Source organism: Pectinophora gossypiella, chromosome 21, assembly GCF_024362695.1.
Source record: "Pectinophora gossypiella chromosome 21, ilPecGoss1.1, whole genome shotgun sequence".
In the NCBI taxonomy this organism is placed as follows: domain Eukaryota; kingdom Metazoa; phylum Arthropoda; class Insecta; order Lepidoptera; family Gelechiidae; genus Pectinophora; species Pectinophora gossypiella.
This window is the reverse complement of record NC_065424.1, coordinates 4,002,764-4,018,089: the sequence shown is the minus strand read 5'-3', so window position 1 is coordinate 4,018,089 and position 15,326 is coordinate 4,002,764. Positions and strand designations below refer to the sequence as shown.

Genomic DNA, 15,326 nt, shown 5'->3' with positions numbered 1-15,326 from the left:
TCTGACAGACTTAATTTGAGGATTTTGTTTATCAGGGGGGTTTAAAAGGCCACTTGAATCAATTCACTTAATTAAAAAAACAATATTGGTATTTGACATTTGTTGACATTGCGCAGTTACTTTTTTATATGCGCAAATGTCAAATTGCAATACCTATTATTTTTTAAATTAATTACTTTGATGTGACCTTTTTAGATCCCCAGTAAATTCTAATAAAGAATCAAAAATAAACAGTTCGTTAGCCGAGTTTTAGTGAATATAATCTGGAATGGAGAACTTTGTTTACAAATTACCGCCCAAATCAAATCAAGAGTTCCTGCTCAGAGCTTTGTATAGGTACCGTATACCATTTCTCAAAGGACATCTTATCATCTGTTGGATAATTCTCGTAGGAGTTAAAGGATTGGAACCAGTAATGAGCTCGTACCGACCCGGGTCACGCCTCTCGCCCACACTTCCCATACTAAGCTTCTATACATCCTGGCTGCACTGGGCCCTACTACTGTTAGCCACGATATAAGCCTAAAAAAAGTTCTTACTTATTATTGAATTATAATTAAAAATTACAAAACATATGTGATAAATATAATACTACTGCTGTCTAGTGGGGAGGTGCTCGTCGTAATCAAACAATTCAGCAATTCTCTTAAATAATGTTATATTTTCGTAAACAATGTTAACTCTTCAAAGCAGATTACCGTAACCGAACAAAATTCCCACCACCGCCAAAAAGGCGGGAAAACGTTCCCGTTCGAAAAATAAATCAAAAGTAAAAATAAAAGAAATAATATGCCAGTTTCAAATTAAAAATAATAAACTCGTGACACAGATTCACGACATTATTCCGTCTGTGTTAGTAAGTTATGTAATCTAATAATAATTAATTAATAAAATAAACATTACGAACCCTAACAATCGTTCATCCTGACAACGTGTGCGTTCCCGCGCACGTCACCCCGAACCCTAACACAAAGAGTACAAGAGTGTTTGACGTTTCGAAAAAGTATTTTACTTGACTAACCCCTCATTTTTTATCCTATACAAGCTACCTATTCGAAAGAGTTTGAGTATTTGTGAACGAAAATAAAAAGAAAAAGTTTAAAACAAAAACGCCTATTTACCCGCCCATAGCAAAATCGGCCATTGCCAACTCCCTAATTGCCAAAATAGAGCATGAACTAAAACCGGCTGAAACTGGAATTTAAGCTGTAAACCCACCTAGTTTCGTGCCTGTGCCCTATGAATGATTCATCACTATACATTAGCTAATAATACACGTTTGGACGGGCGAGGCTCGGCATAATTGGTGGAAATTGTACCTAATCACACTAGCCCAGATGATAAACAGTTAGTCTGATTTCTATTTCAACTATGGCCATACACTTGGCCATAACATAATCATTACTGCCTACATAATAGAGCAAATGACACGTGGATGTTTTCTGTAGATAATTTAAACTATTCAGTTACTCGTTAACGAGATAAATGCTCAAGTTACTATCAACAATTTACCTAGTCTTATTGTCACCTATTAATTAAAAAACCTTACCTACTTACTAATAACTTTCTAGCCGTCATCGGTATTAAAGCATAGGCTTTCGCCCTTATCAGACTAGAAATAATAAAAAAAACATCTACTTATAGCGTAGATGGTAAATAATGTATATCTATTTTGTTATTTCCAGAACAGGTTTTTGTAAGCTCGAACATTTTGAATCATAGTTTTTCACCCACCCCACGATAAATGCGAAGGGCTGTGCTTTTAGCCACCCTCCCATTTTGAGAAACCATAATGCCCGCCATTATATTACATCATTCTCATTATTACCGATTTATTGTTTCAAAATGAATTCATTATATACATATTTAATAATTGTGTTATATTTACGTATATGAGTGGTACCTTTTTTAGTATAATTATAATTGTTAGTAAACAATAGTTGCATAATAATGTATATAAAACCTTCAGTAAGCTACTGAAATAGATAATACGCGTAGTAGCGTAATCCTACCAGTAGTAGGATTTTTCAAACTACGTGACTACGAGAGATATCTCCAAACTTTGAAGAAAATAAAGCCAAATAAAGTATAAATACGAAAACAAACCGAAATGTCCACTCACTTATAGAAAAAAGTAACAATTTGCCCTAAAGGTCTCTGTAACCAGGCCAAAAACCCTACAAGTAATATTAAAAAAAAGAAGTAATGTATCATAGCTTAGCCCATACAGCCAAGTCTGTAGTTTAGAAAATAAACAAGTACTTGTTTCAGGCAGACACACGGTAAAACTTCTAAGTTTAATATCGTACATTGTATGCTTGATACATCTGCAGTTTACGACGACCCCCGCAACGGGGGCGATGACCTCTTGCGCTTGATACAAAATTATTTCCGTCACCAGTCAATTTAGATCATATTTTTTATAACACTACTAAAATAATGCTTTATTTTTGCGAATGTTCTGATTCTGACCTGATGTCTAGATCAACGCCCGCAGTGACCTTAATGTTATTAGTAGACTTCATAAACACCTTCAAATGTTTTACGAGCTTTATAATCATACAGTTTTTAATCTGCGTGAATGCTTTTGACACAATTTAAGAAGTAGGTAATAGAGCGCGCCAAAATGTATGCGACCGACAAATCGACAATACATAAACGCGTGCTATACGTATTTCCGAATCGAAAACGATAGAGCTAATATTTACTTTCAATTCACTCAATTTACTTCTAAATGGAATGACTCATTCCATCTGAGTAGTGTTGGGATGAAAAAATGTAGACGCTACTTATTAAAAAAAAATCATAAGACGCATCATTCAATAAAAAATATATGCAAGAGTACTAACTATAACATATCGACTGTAAATTGATGGCACTATTACTCATTTTTTCCTTCAACACTATCAACCCGCACTAGGTCGTCTAAATATAGAACAATTGGCGATATAACTGTTCTCGCGTACTCCACTAAGTTGATGTAGTGTGTAACGGACGCATATTTTCATAACATTAGTCTATTGCATCAGTTTTTTAAACTTAAATTAATCTTTGTATAATTAGCCAGGGGTTATTATGTCTTCTGTTCTTAAAACAAAGGCCTTTTGTTTATAATGTTATTTAATCACAAAAATGCAATATTTTGTTGAAAAGAATACCACAAATAAATAAAAACTTGGATTTAATGCAGGTTATTTGAGGACCCTGTGTAGAATTGATAATAAGTATTATTAAGTTTGTTTTATTTAGCTGGTTAAAACTTAAATTAAAAAACGCTAATTTATGTTTAACAATAAGCTGCAATTACTTTTGGATGTTTAAAAGTCAATCAAACGTTTTTGACTTATTTAAAAAGAATTAAATCATAATGAGTATCTCATTTGACTAAGTTCTCAACAGACTATTCGAATCGAATTGTCGATGTTTTTATAAATCAGCAACAGATTAAAAATCCAACTAAATTGACCTGGATTTGACATGGATAGTACTTAGCACTAGCTCCTACAAGTCTGAAAAGACACAACTTGACATAGATTCCATTTAGCAGCGGAAATGAAACTTGCTTTGCTAACAACAGAGCGTCTTAGTCAACTGGGTATCTTTCTTTGTATACTGACTGCTAATGAAACGTACATCTTTAAAAGCGTTTATAATGTACTTAATTTAAAAGTGACCCGAAAACCTAAAATAAATAATTAAAAAAAATGGCATGAAAACAAGACCACAGATAAAAAACATAATTAAAAGAGTCAATGAGTCGTTTAATAAACGGAAAAACTGGATTGTACTTTTTAGCTAAAGTACCTACTTAATTAAGCAAGTAGTAGTATTACATAACTCATCACGAGGAACTCGAAGTTTAGGGCAATTCGATTATAAATTAAATCGATTTGACAATCTTGACACCGATTCCAGTCCATTCAAACGAGGCATCGCAATCGCAAACATTTTATCGCTCAAATAAGCAATTATAATACCCGGGATATCACTCCAATACGAACCAATTAGTTTGACATCGATCTCTTGTGACTCTGTGTACGTATCATCGAATATTACAGAATTTACGTCCCAATAAATTATTTCATAGTCTTTTTACGTTCGGATACACGTATTCTTTTTTTTGGAAGTCACTATCTGTAGCATTCAATACCTACAGCTTCATAAAATATTTCAGTTTTGTTTTTTATCTACATTTAAAATTACGTACACGTACGTGTAGGTAAGGTTTATTAGTTATTATTTTAATACTTATAGTAGGTAAATTATATACCTAACTAGTACGTAATTTCAAAAGTTAGAAAACAGCACTTTCTTTTGATTAGCAAGCGGCAAGTAAGCAAGATACTTTTCATTACTGTAATTTGCTTGCATTAGCAATTAAACTCGTTCATGTTGCCTTCATAAAATTTTATGCTAACAAGATGTTGAGAATTCGACCGGCAACAAATAAGGCGTATACACTTCCCAAAATTGGCAGCATCATTACCGAGCGTATTCTCAAAGGCTCATTAGACCCCACCGTTTGTTACAAAAAAAACATCAATATAAACAAACAGCACCAAAACCGCTGTCGTGGAAACAAACGCAGGAGATAATACACAAACTTTCAAATACAAACCATTTAAGAATTAACTGTTACATTCTCACTACACATACAATTTCATACGTACAAAAATCAGCACTGACACTATGATTATTTTCGGTATAAAAAGAGTTCGCACACATGCCCTATTCGTGCGAAACCTACCGCAACGAGCTAGTGGTTAGCGAACGAGAGCGAGCACTGGCGAACATTCCGGGTCGTAGGACGCGTGCGGTGCAGCCGGCAGCCGGCGCGGCACTGCGGACGCGGCTGCCCGCGTGTCGCCGCCGCCGCAGAACCCTTACGTCCTATCTCACAACCCCTAGGAACACCACTTACATCCTAAACTTCAACAAACACAACACAAATTCCTGTAAAACCACCACTAATCGATGCCCACGGAACAAAACCGCCGCAGCTCGCGTCCATACCAAAATTTTAGTTTTCGCGAATTGATTACGAAATATTATTTTAATTTTATAAACAAATCGCCTTATTTATCGTCGTCGAACTCTCGAATTCCATTAACGAGCTTCATTACCGTTGGAAATGAAGATTCTCGGGTCATAAACGGCAAGTAAACTTTGAGACGTCGCGTCATACATAATTTCTCCTTTTAATGAAAGCTGAATCGTAAAGAGTAATGAAATCTAATAAGGCTGCGTCTTTTCGCCGCAGACAATGTCGTTGAGATAAACAAGAAACAAAATTGCCGTGTGTACGCTCCACTTTCTATATTAACATGCAAATAGCCAAGGGCATGTCCTAAAACGAGTTTGTGGACATCTGCAGAAACCAGCAAGATACAGGCCGCATAAAGGGCGGACCAGATTTGCCCACACGCGCTGCAAGCCCACATTTCTAAACCTGTTTCGCGCAAAACTGTCAATGTCGCATACAGGACATTTTCACAAACAGTGGCCGTATTCGTAAACAGTCATCTGGATACTTCCAGAACAGACCGAGCAAATGACATCCTGGACACAAACTAAAGAAAAAACAATCCTGTTAGCTACGGTACAGTATATGTAATTATTAGGTAGATACATATCGCTCTTTAAAAAAACCCAGCAAATAGCGATAAGTAGTCGAGAACAGCTTGACAAATGCTCGACTTGTTATAAAAACATACAAATTGGTCAGTTGTAAATGATTAATGACTCACAAGTAAGTGTCTCTTGATAAATCCGCGCCCAAATATGGTTTGGAAGGAATTGCGTGCTCAATCATGTCAGTCAGAAAGTTTCTTGTAACGCATATTAGTCTTTGGATACTCATTCAAGAGGTTATTTTTGTGCGTAATTTGCAGCAAGTAAAGACCTCTTAAATGTTCCTGAGTTTAGATCATATTTCTGTAGACAAGAATTATAAGCTTTTCGTGCAGTTTGCTTTGAAAATTACTGTGTAATGAATAGGGAGGATTTCTGTTTAAAAGATTATTGTCTGCTAATTGACTTCGAAAACAATTGTTTGACTTTATAAGTCGAGAACTAAAAGAAATTGTGAAAAGCAATTTACTTCACCAGTTATCCCAAAAATTATATTCGTAATCCCGTCAAAAATTTGTCGTTCTTCCACATTTCCAAGTTTATTGCCCGTAAGATGAGACTCGAATACATTATAAACTCCCCAGACGTCTTATTTCACACAGATTGGTGTTTTTCCACGTCTAATATATACTAGCAAAGGGTATTCGTCTGGAGTTAATGGCCTCCGTCTTCCTCAGTTGCGCCTTCTTTAGAAGAAATTTAAATTAAGGCAAATGCCAAGGCGATAATACTTTTATTTTAAAGAATTTGCGAAATAAGTGCGCAGGAGTATTCTATTCGCGTCGCGTTCCTCGGCCGCGTCCAGTCGGAACCGCCTCCTGTTTCAGCAATGTGAGACGCGCTGCGCTTGAGTTACTGACAGCCCTTGCTATTTGTGTTACGACTTGCATTCCGGTGTGCATTGTGAAATTGGCAAGATTGATGTGTCTACTTTGCTAAACTGTTTTGTGTTTCCATTTATAAATGCCGTCGCTTTATCCATGATGTTTTGCAGGAAGCTATTTCCAAGATCCTGGTGGATGTAGTCAGCTATTTTTAATGATTTTTCTCTCTGATTTTTCCGTCTTCAGACTCTCCACAACTCAAACTTGACCTATTATGCCGTAATAAAAATAATGTGCTTTTTTTATTTTAGAGTGAAGATTCCTGACATGAAAATATCAAGCCAAGAATAACGTTCTCCCTTTTAACTTTAACTGTAACCTTCCCATTTAACTGTAGCCCAGAGACATCTCAGGATTAATTTCATTCACGTGGATATAATTTACTGAGTGTTGTAAGTTATTTACAGTCCTTGTCTACAGAAGGAGTAAGCCGTAGACTTAGGCATGCCAACATAAATACAGCGTGCCCTAGATGCAAAATTCAATTAAGGAAAAGCGGTGAACTGCAGCTATTAAGGACGTTCTTCTTGCGTGTTTTATATCAATAAAGGATGTAACTACTTAAGTAATTTATGAATAGGCCTCCCTAGATTTACGTATTCAAAGGGCCTGTGATGGATTATATACCTAAAACAGTATCCTGCTTTGGGGTTTAAAAAGGACAAATTATTGTCATCCATTTCACATTTGTGCATATTAAAATAAGTGCGCAATGTCAACAAATGTCAAATAGCAATATTGCTTTTTAGATAAATTGATTCAAAGTCGCCTTTATAATACTTCGGCCCTCTGTTAACCCGTTGGTAATCCACCTCACAACCCACACGACAGTAGAAGAAGCCCACTGTTTTTCATATTCTACTTTCCAACTATTGGATTTGAGGACTGAAACTCAACACTCAACGCCCAATTAAGCAAGAAACCCTTTGATCGACTATGCGGATTGTAAGAAAAGCGATGAAATATTAAAAAAAGTTTGCAAACAGACATTTAATACTTACAGAGAGATACGAGAAGATTTAATAGCAAGCGACAATACACGTAAGTTATCTCGTTGTAAAAGACCACACAAAAAATGCAACCATTTTGCGGCAAATTAAATTCTGTGAACACGTTAACCGAAATTGCGAATTGTACGGCAGAATTTAAAACGACGTCATCCGGACTCTCGCACAAAAGGCCCGCAACTCTGCTGTCATCAAGGGTTTTATTTTATACAAAGAGTAAAGTCGGGAAGCTTAGTACGTAATCCAAGTACGTTTATGGGACAGAAATCTCTTGTGGATAACATCTATGCTTTTCGTCCGACAGATATTCAGTAAGCATACAAACTTGCAATTTTAAAAATGCTGGGTACTGTACCGCGGCATTATAAAACTCAAAAAACTTTACTTTAAAACATAAATATTTCGAGTGAAACGTATATTTGGCGAGAATGTACTAAAATTGAATTTTGCCTGCGCTCCACCGGTAACAAATTTAGTCTTATATCTCAAGGGACCATACGGTTCGTTGGCGTGGATTGAAAATAAAAAAAGCCTTGTTTATGATTTGTTTGCGCCAAAATTAAATGAGAGAGAGAACAAAGCACGTTTTAATTGTATCCAATTGAATGTAACTAGGTGTTCCCACTCATTACAACCAGCAAAATCATCTATTTGCGAGCACAGCTCTAATTTCCGAAGAATGGCGACTCGCGTTCCGGTCCACGCATTTCGTGGGAAATTTTACTTGAACTACCGTGTTACCTTTGCTTTTCATATAAATTCTATTGGACAACGTTACTTATTACGCAGCTGTTTTAAACTTGCTTCAGCTAAGCCTGTTATTAAATTAACGATAACGGTCGTCAGCTGTTCCCGATTAGTTTATTATGATAAGTGGTTAGATAATAACTAGCGCCTCCCTATCTCGACGGGTCCTTACAAATATTTGGACAATCAACATACTTGAACCGTTTATGGTAGTGAAAAGGTGTTGTTAATTTACTATTTATAAATAACCTTTTAAATTTTTTAGACGTTGCGTCATCAACATTTTTACATTTATCTCATCTATATTGAACCCGATCTTACGGTTCACATTGTCATTCATACTTATTAGAAGTGAACCTATTTAAAAAAGTGTGAGTGCTACCAAACAGACCTATTGTCAAGCCAACGGTAAACTATAATTAAATGTACAGCTACTTTAATTATGTCTTTGTTTAGATAATCCGGTGTAATCTCAGGTTATCTAGCTTTAATTACTCTATTGACACGACTATTGTTGAATGAATACATTATATTAACTGTGGGAAAACTTATTTTGGCATGAATATGCTTGTTTACTTTTATTTAGTGGAATTACTTTTAGATCTCGTTTCTTTAACGTTTGGTGTTAACAAGCAACCTTTCATACCAATTATAAAGATTCAATAAAATACTTTCGTTACCTATGTCAGTCATTTCTTGCAATTTGCGGTGTACAAGTGTGCAATCTTAGCTGATCAAATTAGACCATTCACTTTCTCTTTAAATCAAATGTTACACAGGTTAATTTCTCCGCTATTCTCAAATAGGCTCACGGCAATTCCAAAATAGATTTGTGGACATTTTCTCGAGCTTCTAAGTCTGGAGTTGCCGCTGGAACCAGAAACATTGGCCTAGAAATCAAGTGGACTAGTTTTCTAAACATACTCGCCCCACAGACGTCTATAAAACTGAGTGGAATAATGTCTTATAATTATAGAGCTACCAGTAATTTTGTATGAGCGCTGCAGTCGATGACTCAAAGTAGATGATTATTACGAGCTCCTGCAAAATGCCCGCGAGCCTTTAAAGGAGTCCAATTTATCGATAGAATTCAGCTGTTACATTTGAATATCGTGACCCGATACTTCGACGAAGGTGTGATTTAGCAAATGGTTCTTTCTTCTGCGAGTAAATTCATGTAGAATAGACTAGTATGTATACCTACCCTTTGCGTTATAACATGGTGCGTAGGACCGCTGTCAGAGTAATAGGTAATACATATTGACTTTGAAAATAAAATGTTTGTAATGAATGACTTAATGATGCAATTACCGAAATTAATGTATACCTAGTAACAATATTTGCATGCTGTAGTCGATAGCTACAAAGGATGAATTCTTATGTACATCCATATATGAATGTACCCTTTTCAAATGCAAATAAAGAGTCTTATGTCTACATTTTCTTTGCATGTCTCTTTCGCACTAAGCTGTACCTGTATCTTTCTGTCCTGTTGTCATACGCAAGTATACTTTTTTGTCATTTTTCAACGGCAGTGGGTTATTTTTGACCGTGTTTCAATGATAGCCGGGTCATTCTTAAAAATAACGAACTTTTTTGTGGTAGCAAACAAGCCGTTATAATCATTGAAAGTATTGAAATAACATCATTATTACTTGGTTATAAAGCCAATAACAAGACATTTTAGCTACAGATAGGTATAACGGTAGCAAATAACAACCGTCATCGTTCCAAATTGCACTTTAAAAAGAGATTTGATCATTTAAAAACGGTTTCAGAGAAAATGCTCGTCATGTCGAAAATAAGTGTTTTATCTCGGAATCGGGGTGACGAATTTCTTCTTGTCTTTTGATGTCTGGAAATTGTTTAATTATAAAATATAGTTTTTTTTTTCATTAAGTAATGTCTTAACACTTTCACGAACACTGAGCATCGACCATTGACCTTTCATTCATAATAAGGGCTTATTACACTACCAAATCTATCGGGCCCGATGCGTCAAGGATGCGTGGCCGCAAGTCACATGGCCCCACCTACCGATGAGCTATTGCACTGCTCGAAACCGCGTGCTTATCACGTCGGGTCCGATGGATTGGATAGTGTAATAAGGACTATAGTATGACACTTGAGATCGGGAGATCGCCTGTAATGTGTATGTTGTGTCTAAAAGTATTAACATAGAACAGAATCGATTGGCCTAATCTCGACTGATACATCACTATGCTAACGAACGTCACAACACTGGCTTCTGTACTTTGACAGATCTAACTCGTACCTCGCATTGATGCTATTATAAAACATTGTCTAAGTCTATATTCAAATATAGTCACTAATTGTACTGAACTAAACATTGTTTAATAATAGGTAAGTTACCTATTACTTACCCTACTTTGCTCAAAAAGAACACAGAAGTACTGCCGTCAGGGAGCCCTACACCCAGCCGGGACCGCGACAGACGGGCCAGGTCACCCAAACAGCACCACATGTCACTCCAACACGACACAACATCAAGTGGCACTTTACTGTCTTCACTCGTCTTGGGATCTCGAGATAAAGTTATCATAGGTATTTTTTTTTAACCATACCGAATATTTCAAATACTGGGGCCTTAGCTTGCTAACAATTACAATATATGTCAAAGAACAGTGACAGTGATAAAAATCTACGGAATTGACATATAGTGACAAAACAATCCCATAGTAGGACACATCCCATAGTAGAATCCCATAGTAAGCTTTCAGGCGAGAGTGAACAGGCACCTTCTTAGGCCTCGTCAATGCCTTCGGGCAAGTCTGGGGCCAAGAGCAAACCCATCAAAAGTAAAAAAGAAACTAGTATACACTACATACAGTCATGAGTCATGAGCAATAACATCAAATAACATGTACCCACTTTAGAACCCTGTCGCATTTTCATATTTGACATTTAATGAGACTTACGGTTATTTTTTTCATAAAAGTTAATATGACATGGTTACAAAGTGTATACATATTAATACTCGTGACCGTACATGTCAGCTATGTCAATCTCATACACTTTTTAATCACTGTACTGTCACTATCGATTGTCATAATCTTTTGCAACTTAGCTAAAGCCCCTGTACCTTATTTCGATACTTAAACTTTTCAGAAAAAAATATTTTATAAGTTTAAACAGCTAGGAAAAAATATGGAATTTTCTTTCATGGTCACACCTTGATTATTTTAATCACTTCAATATTTTAAAATGCACAACTGCACAATCCCAATATGCATAGTAAACAAAAAAAATCAACCGAATTTATGCATTAAAACGATTAAACATTATTTTATAAATTGGAGTAAACGCTTAACAACCGAACAATATTTGCCTTTGACAGACATGGCCATTACTGAAATCACTGCACATCGAAAATAGATTTCAATATTATGCTAATTGCCAATTATAACTAATAACATTGGCCTTATATACCTAAATACGTTTATGTCAGACGACAATATATTATGCACTAGTATTTTATTAAAATCACACAGGAAATTCAATAGTAATAAGGAAAATAAGTTATTTATTTTCTCTAAGAATGCTTATGATTTTTAAAATGTAATAATTTCAATTGTGTATATTTAGTATTTCGCCTCATCACCTATCACGTTGGTCTAACAGAAAGCTCGGTGAGGTGTGGGTAGTTAACTTAGTTCATCTTGCGATAACGGCCTCCGTGGCGCAGTGATTGAGCGTTGGGCTCACGATCCGGAGGTCCCGGGTTCGAATCCCGGTGACGACATATCGCAAAAATCACTTCGTCATCCCTGGTTTGGTTGGGAAATTACAGGCTGATCACCTGATTGTCCAAAAGTAAGATGATTCGTGCTTCGGAAGGCACGTTAAGACGTTGGTTCATACATACTGATGTATAGGCTCAATAATAACCCAGACACCAGGGTTGATGAGGTTGGTAATTCACCTCACAACCCACACGATAAAAAAAAATCTTGCGATTTTAAAGATATTTTCAGGAAGGAATTGGGGCCAGGAATCGGGAACTTTTTGGACTGTAACAGAAAGGAAGCTGGTTATGTAAGGTGTTCGTGGGGAAAAAAACAAGTGTGTTATAAACTATCACTTACCAACTGGAGCGATCTGACGGACCAAAATCGTCACCTGAAAGAACAAAAAAGTAAATTTAAAAAAGTGTTTATTTCATATTTTTAACAGCATAAAGATTTGACGCAACGCTATGAAGCAAGGTTATTGCCTGAGTTGGAATTGGAGGGGTCTTGTTCTTACCCTAGTTGTTACTTAAGACTTACACGAAGTAGTTGGCTACTAAAAATGTAATAAAAAACTCATCATCATCAATTTAAGAGCCACGCTCTTGTCGGTGTAGCATTTTCCATTCCAGTCTATCAAAGGCCAATTCCTTGACATCCCTATAAGACACGACGTTAACCTTGAAAATCTGTTCCATGTAAGCTCTTCTTGGTCTTCCCCTTCCTCTCTTTCCTTCTAGCTTTCCTTCTATGATGTTTTTAATAAATAAAAGACAAATACTGAGAATTATTGAGGACAGAAGAAGCAAGATGATTGGATACCTAATAAGACACGACGAATTTAATAAAAAACTAATATACTTAAAACTCCACGAAAACATCAGGCGAAAGCATGGCTCGAGACCCTCGAGCCAAGCTTACCCGACACTACACTGAAGATATCCCGGACGTCAGCCTGTACGAGATTAGGATGGCCCTCAAACAACTCAAAAACAACAAAGCGGCAGGAGATGACGGAATCACAGCAGAACTATTGAGAGCGGGCGGAACGCCAATACTTAAAGTCCTCCAAAGGCTCTTCAATTCCGTCATATTTCAGGGCAAAACGCCGAGGGCATGGAGCGGAAGCGAGGTGATCTTGTTCTTCAAGAAAGGTGATAAAGCCCTACTGAAGAACTACAGACCTATCTCGCTTCTGAGCCATGTCTACAAGTTGTTTTCGAGGGTCATTACGAATCGTCTCGCTTGCAGGTTTGACGACTTCCAGCCTCCCGAACAAGCCGGTTTCCGAAAAGGCTTTAGCACCATAGACCACATCCATACGCTGCGGCAGGTTATACAGAAGACCGAAGAGTATAATCTGCCACTTTGCTTGGCGTTTGTGGACTATGAGAAAGCCTTTGATTCGATCGAGACCTGGGCTGTGTTGCAGTCTCTTCAGAGGTGCCAAGTGGACCATAGGTACATCGAAGTGCTAAGGGACCTCTACCAAAATGCCACTATGTCAGTTCGAGTACAGAACCAGAGCTCTAATCCGATCCAACTGCAGCGAGGAGTGAGACAGGGAGATGTCATCTCTCCGAAACTGTTCACTGCTGCATTGGAGGATATTTTTAAGCTTCTGGACTGGAAAGGATTTGGCATCAACATCAATGGCGAGTACCTGACGCACCTTCGATTTGCCGATGATATAGTCCTAATGGCTGAGACCCTGGAAGACCTGAACACCATGCTCGAGCATCTCAGTAACGCATCCCAACGAGTGGGTCTTAGCATGAACATGGCAAAGACAAAAATTATGTCCAACGACCATGTCGCACCCACTCCAGTTCAGGTTGGGAACGTTACACTCGAAGTTGTAGACCAGTACATTTACCTAGGACAAATAATCCAGTTAGGTAAGTCCAACTTCGAGAAAGAGATCTCTCGTCGGATCCAACTCGGATGGGCAGCGTTCGGGAAGCTGCGGAATATCTTCTCGTCCAGAATACCTCAGTGTCTCAAGACGAAAGTCTTTGACCAGTGCGTGTTGCCAGTGATGACCTACGGCAGTGAGACGTGGCCGCTTACTATGGGTCTCGTGAGGAGGCTCGGTGTCGCTCAGCGGGCAATGGAGAGAGCTATGCTCGGTATTTCCCTGCTGGATCGAATCAGAAATGAGGAGATCCGCAGGAGAACTAAAGCCACCGACATAGCTCGGAGAATTGCAAAGCTGAAGTGGCAGTGGGCAGGACACATAGCGAGGAGAACCGATGGCCGATGGGGCGGAAAGGTTCTGGAGTGGCGACCACGTGTCGGACGACGCTCAGTGGGTAGGCCCGCTACAAGGTGGACCGACGATCTGGTGAAGGTCGCGGGAAGCCGCTGGATGCGGGCAGCGCAGGACCGATCGTCGTGGAGATCCTTGGGGGAGGCCTATGCCCAGCAGTGGGCGTCATACGGCTGATGATGATGATGATGATACTTAAAATGTCTAAAAAACTATCAACAAAACTACTAACTACTGTCTGAAAACTAATAAATAATAACATTGAATGTCTGTTTCTGTGGTTGTTCGTCTGTGTGTGTATGTCTCACATGCTCGTTCATAATTAAACTTATAGTAGGTATACGACGAGGCTGCGCCGCGGCTAATTTCTGTGCGAATGGGTGTACGGTCACGAGCATTAATATGTATACACTGTGGTACGATGTCACATTAACTTTTTTGACAAATTGAACTGTAAGTCTCACTAAACGCCAAATATGTTAGTGCGACAGAGTCTTAAAGTGGGTACATTATATTGCTCATGCATTTTATGCAGCCTCCTACTGAACGCTGTTATATTTTTTGGATTTAGAACATAAACGTTATGGCTGATGTGTCTTAGGATGGTTGTGCTAAGTGACGATACTTCATACCTAGGAACCTAAACCTCAATGAGGAACTTTCCAGGCTACGTTCCTCAAACACAATGTAGATGACGCTGTACAGTTTTTCCTACGTTTAACCTTCTCATTTCATGGATAACAGACATTATGCATCTTTTATCTTTGTTTTTGGGTATAAATGATCCTTTTTATTATACCCAGGCACAATTACATCTTACACCCATTATTATTCTTATCAAAATAAAGAGATGCAATGTAGGTAGCTTATATATACTGTGTATATATATTATGTTAGTGACATCGTAACGAAAACTTTGAGGGGTGGTTCAGGCCATGATTCTGAGTTGATATCAAGTTCCGTCGCAAAAGTATGGATTGGAAAATAATTAAAAAGAAAAGAAAAATTTTCATGAATTTTTTGACACGAAATTCCACTT

At 37.6% G+C, this 15,326-nt stretch overlaps 1 protein-coding gene across 5 annotated transcripts in view; it reads right to left on the bottom strand.

Moving 5' to 3' along the window:
* The window catches only part of LOC126376465 (focal adhesion kinase 1), a 167,437-nt gene that overhangs the window by 142,403 nt on the left and 9,708 nt on the right, over nucleotides 1-15,326 (bottom strand). For 3 of the 5 annotated variants that reach the window (XM_050023844.1, XM_050023847.1, XM_050023843.1), the window contains exon 2: nucleotides 12,376-12,409. Coding sequence is in view for 2 of the 5 variants with exons in the window: in XM_050023843.1 (XP_049879800.1) it covers nucleotides 12,376-12,409 (34 nt within the window). In the remaining 3 variants the exon portion in view is untranslated. Of the gene's footprint in view, nucleotides 1-4,618; nucleotides 4,830-10,653; nucleotides 10,770-12,375; nucleotides 12,410-15,326 lie in introns of those variants that run through there. The other 2 variants (XM_050023841.1, XM_050023842.1) reach the window with 2 other exon arrangements.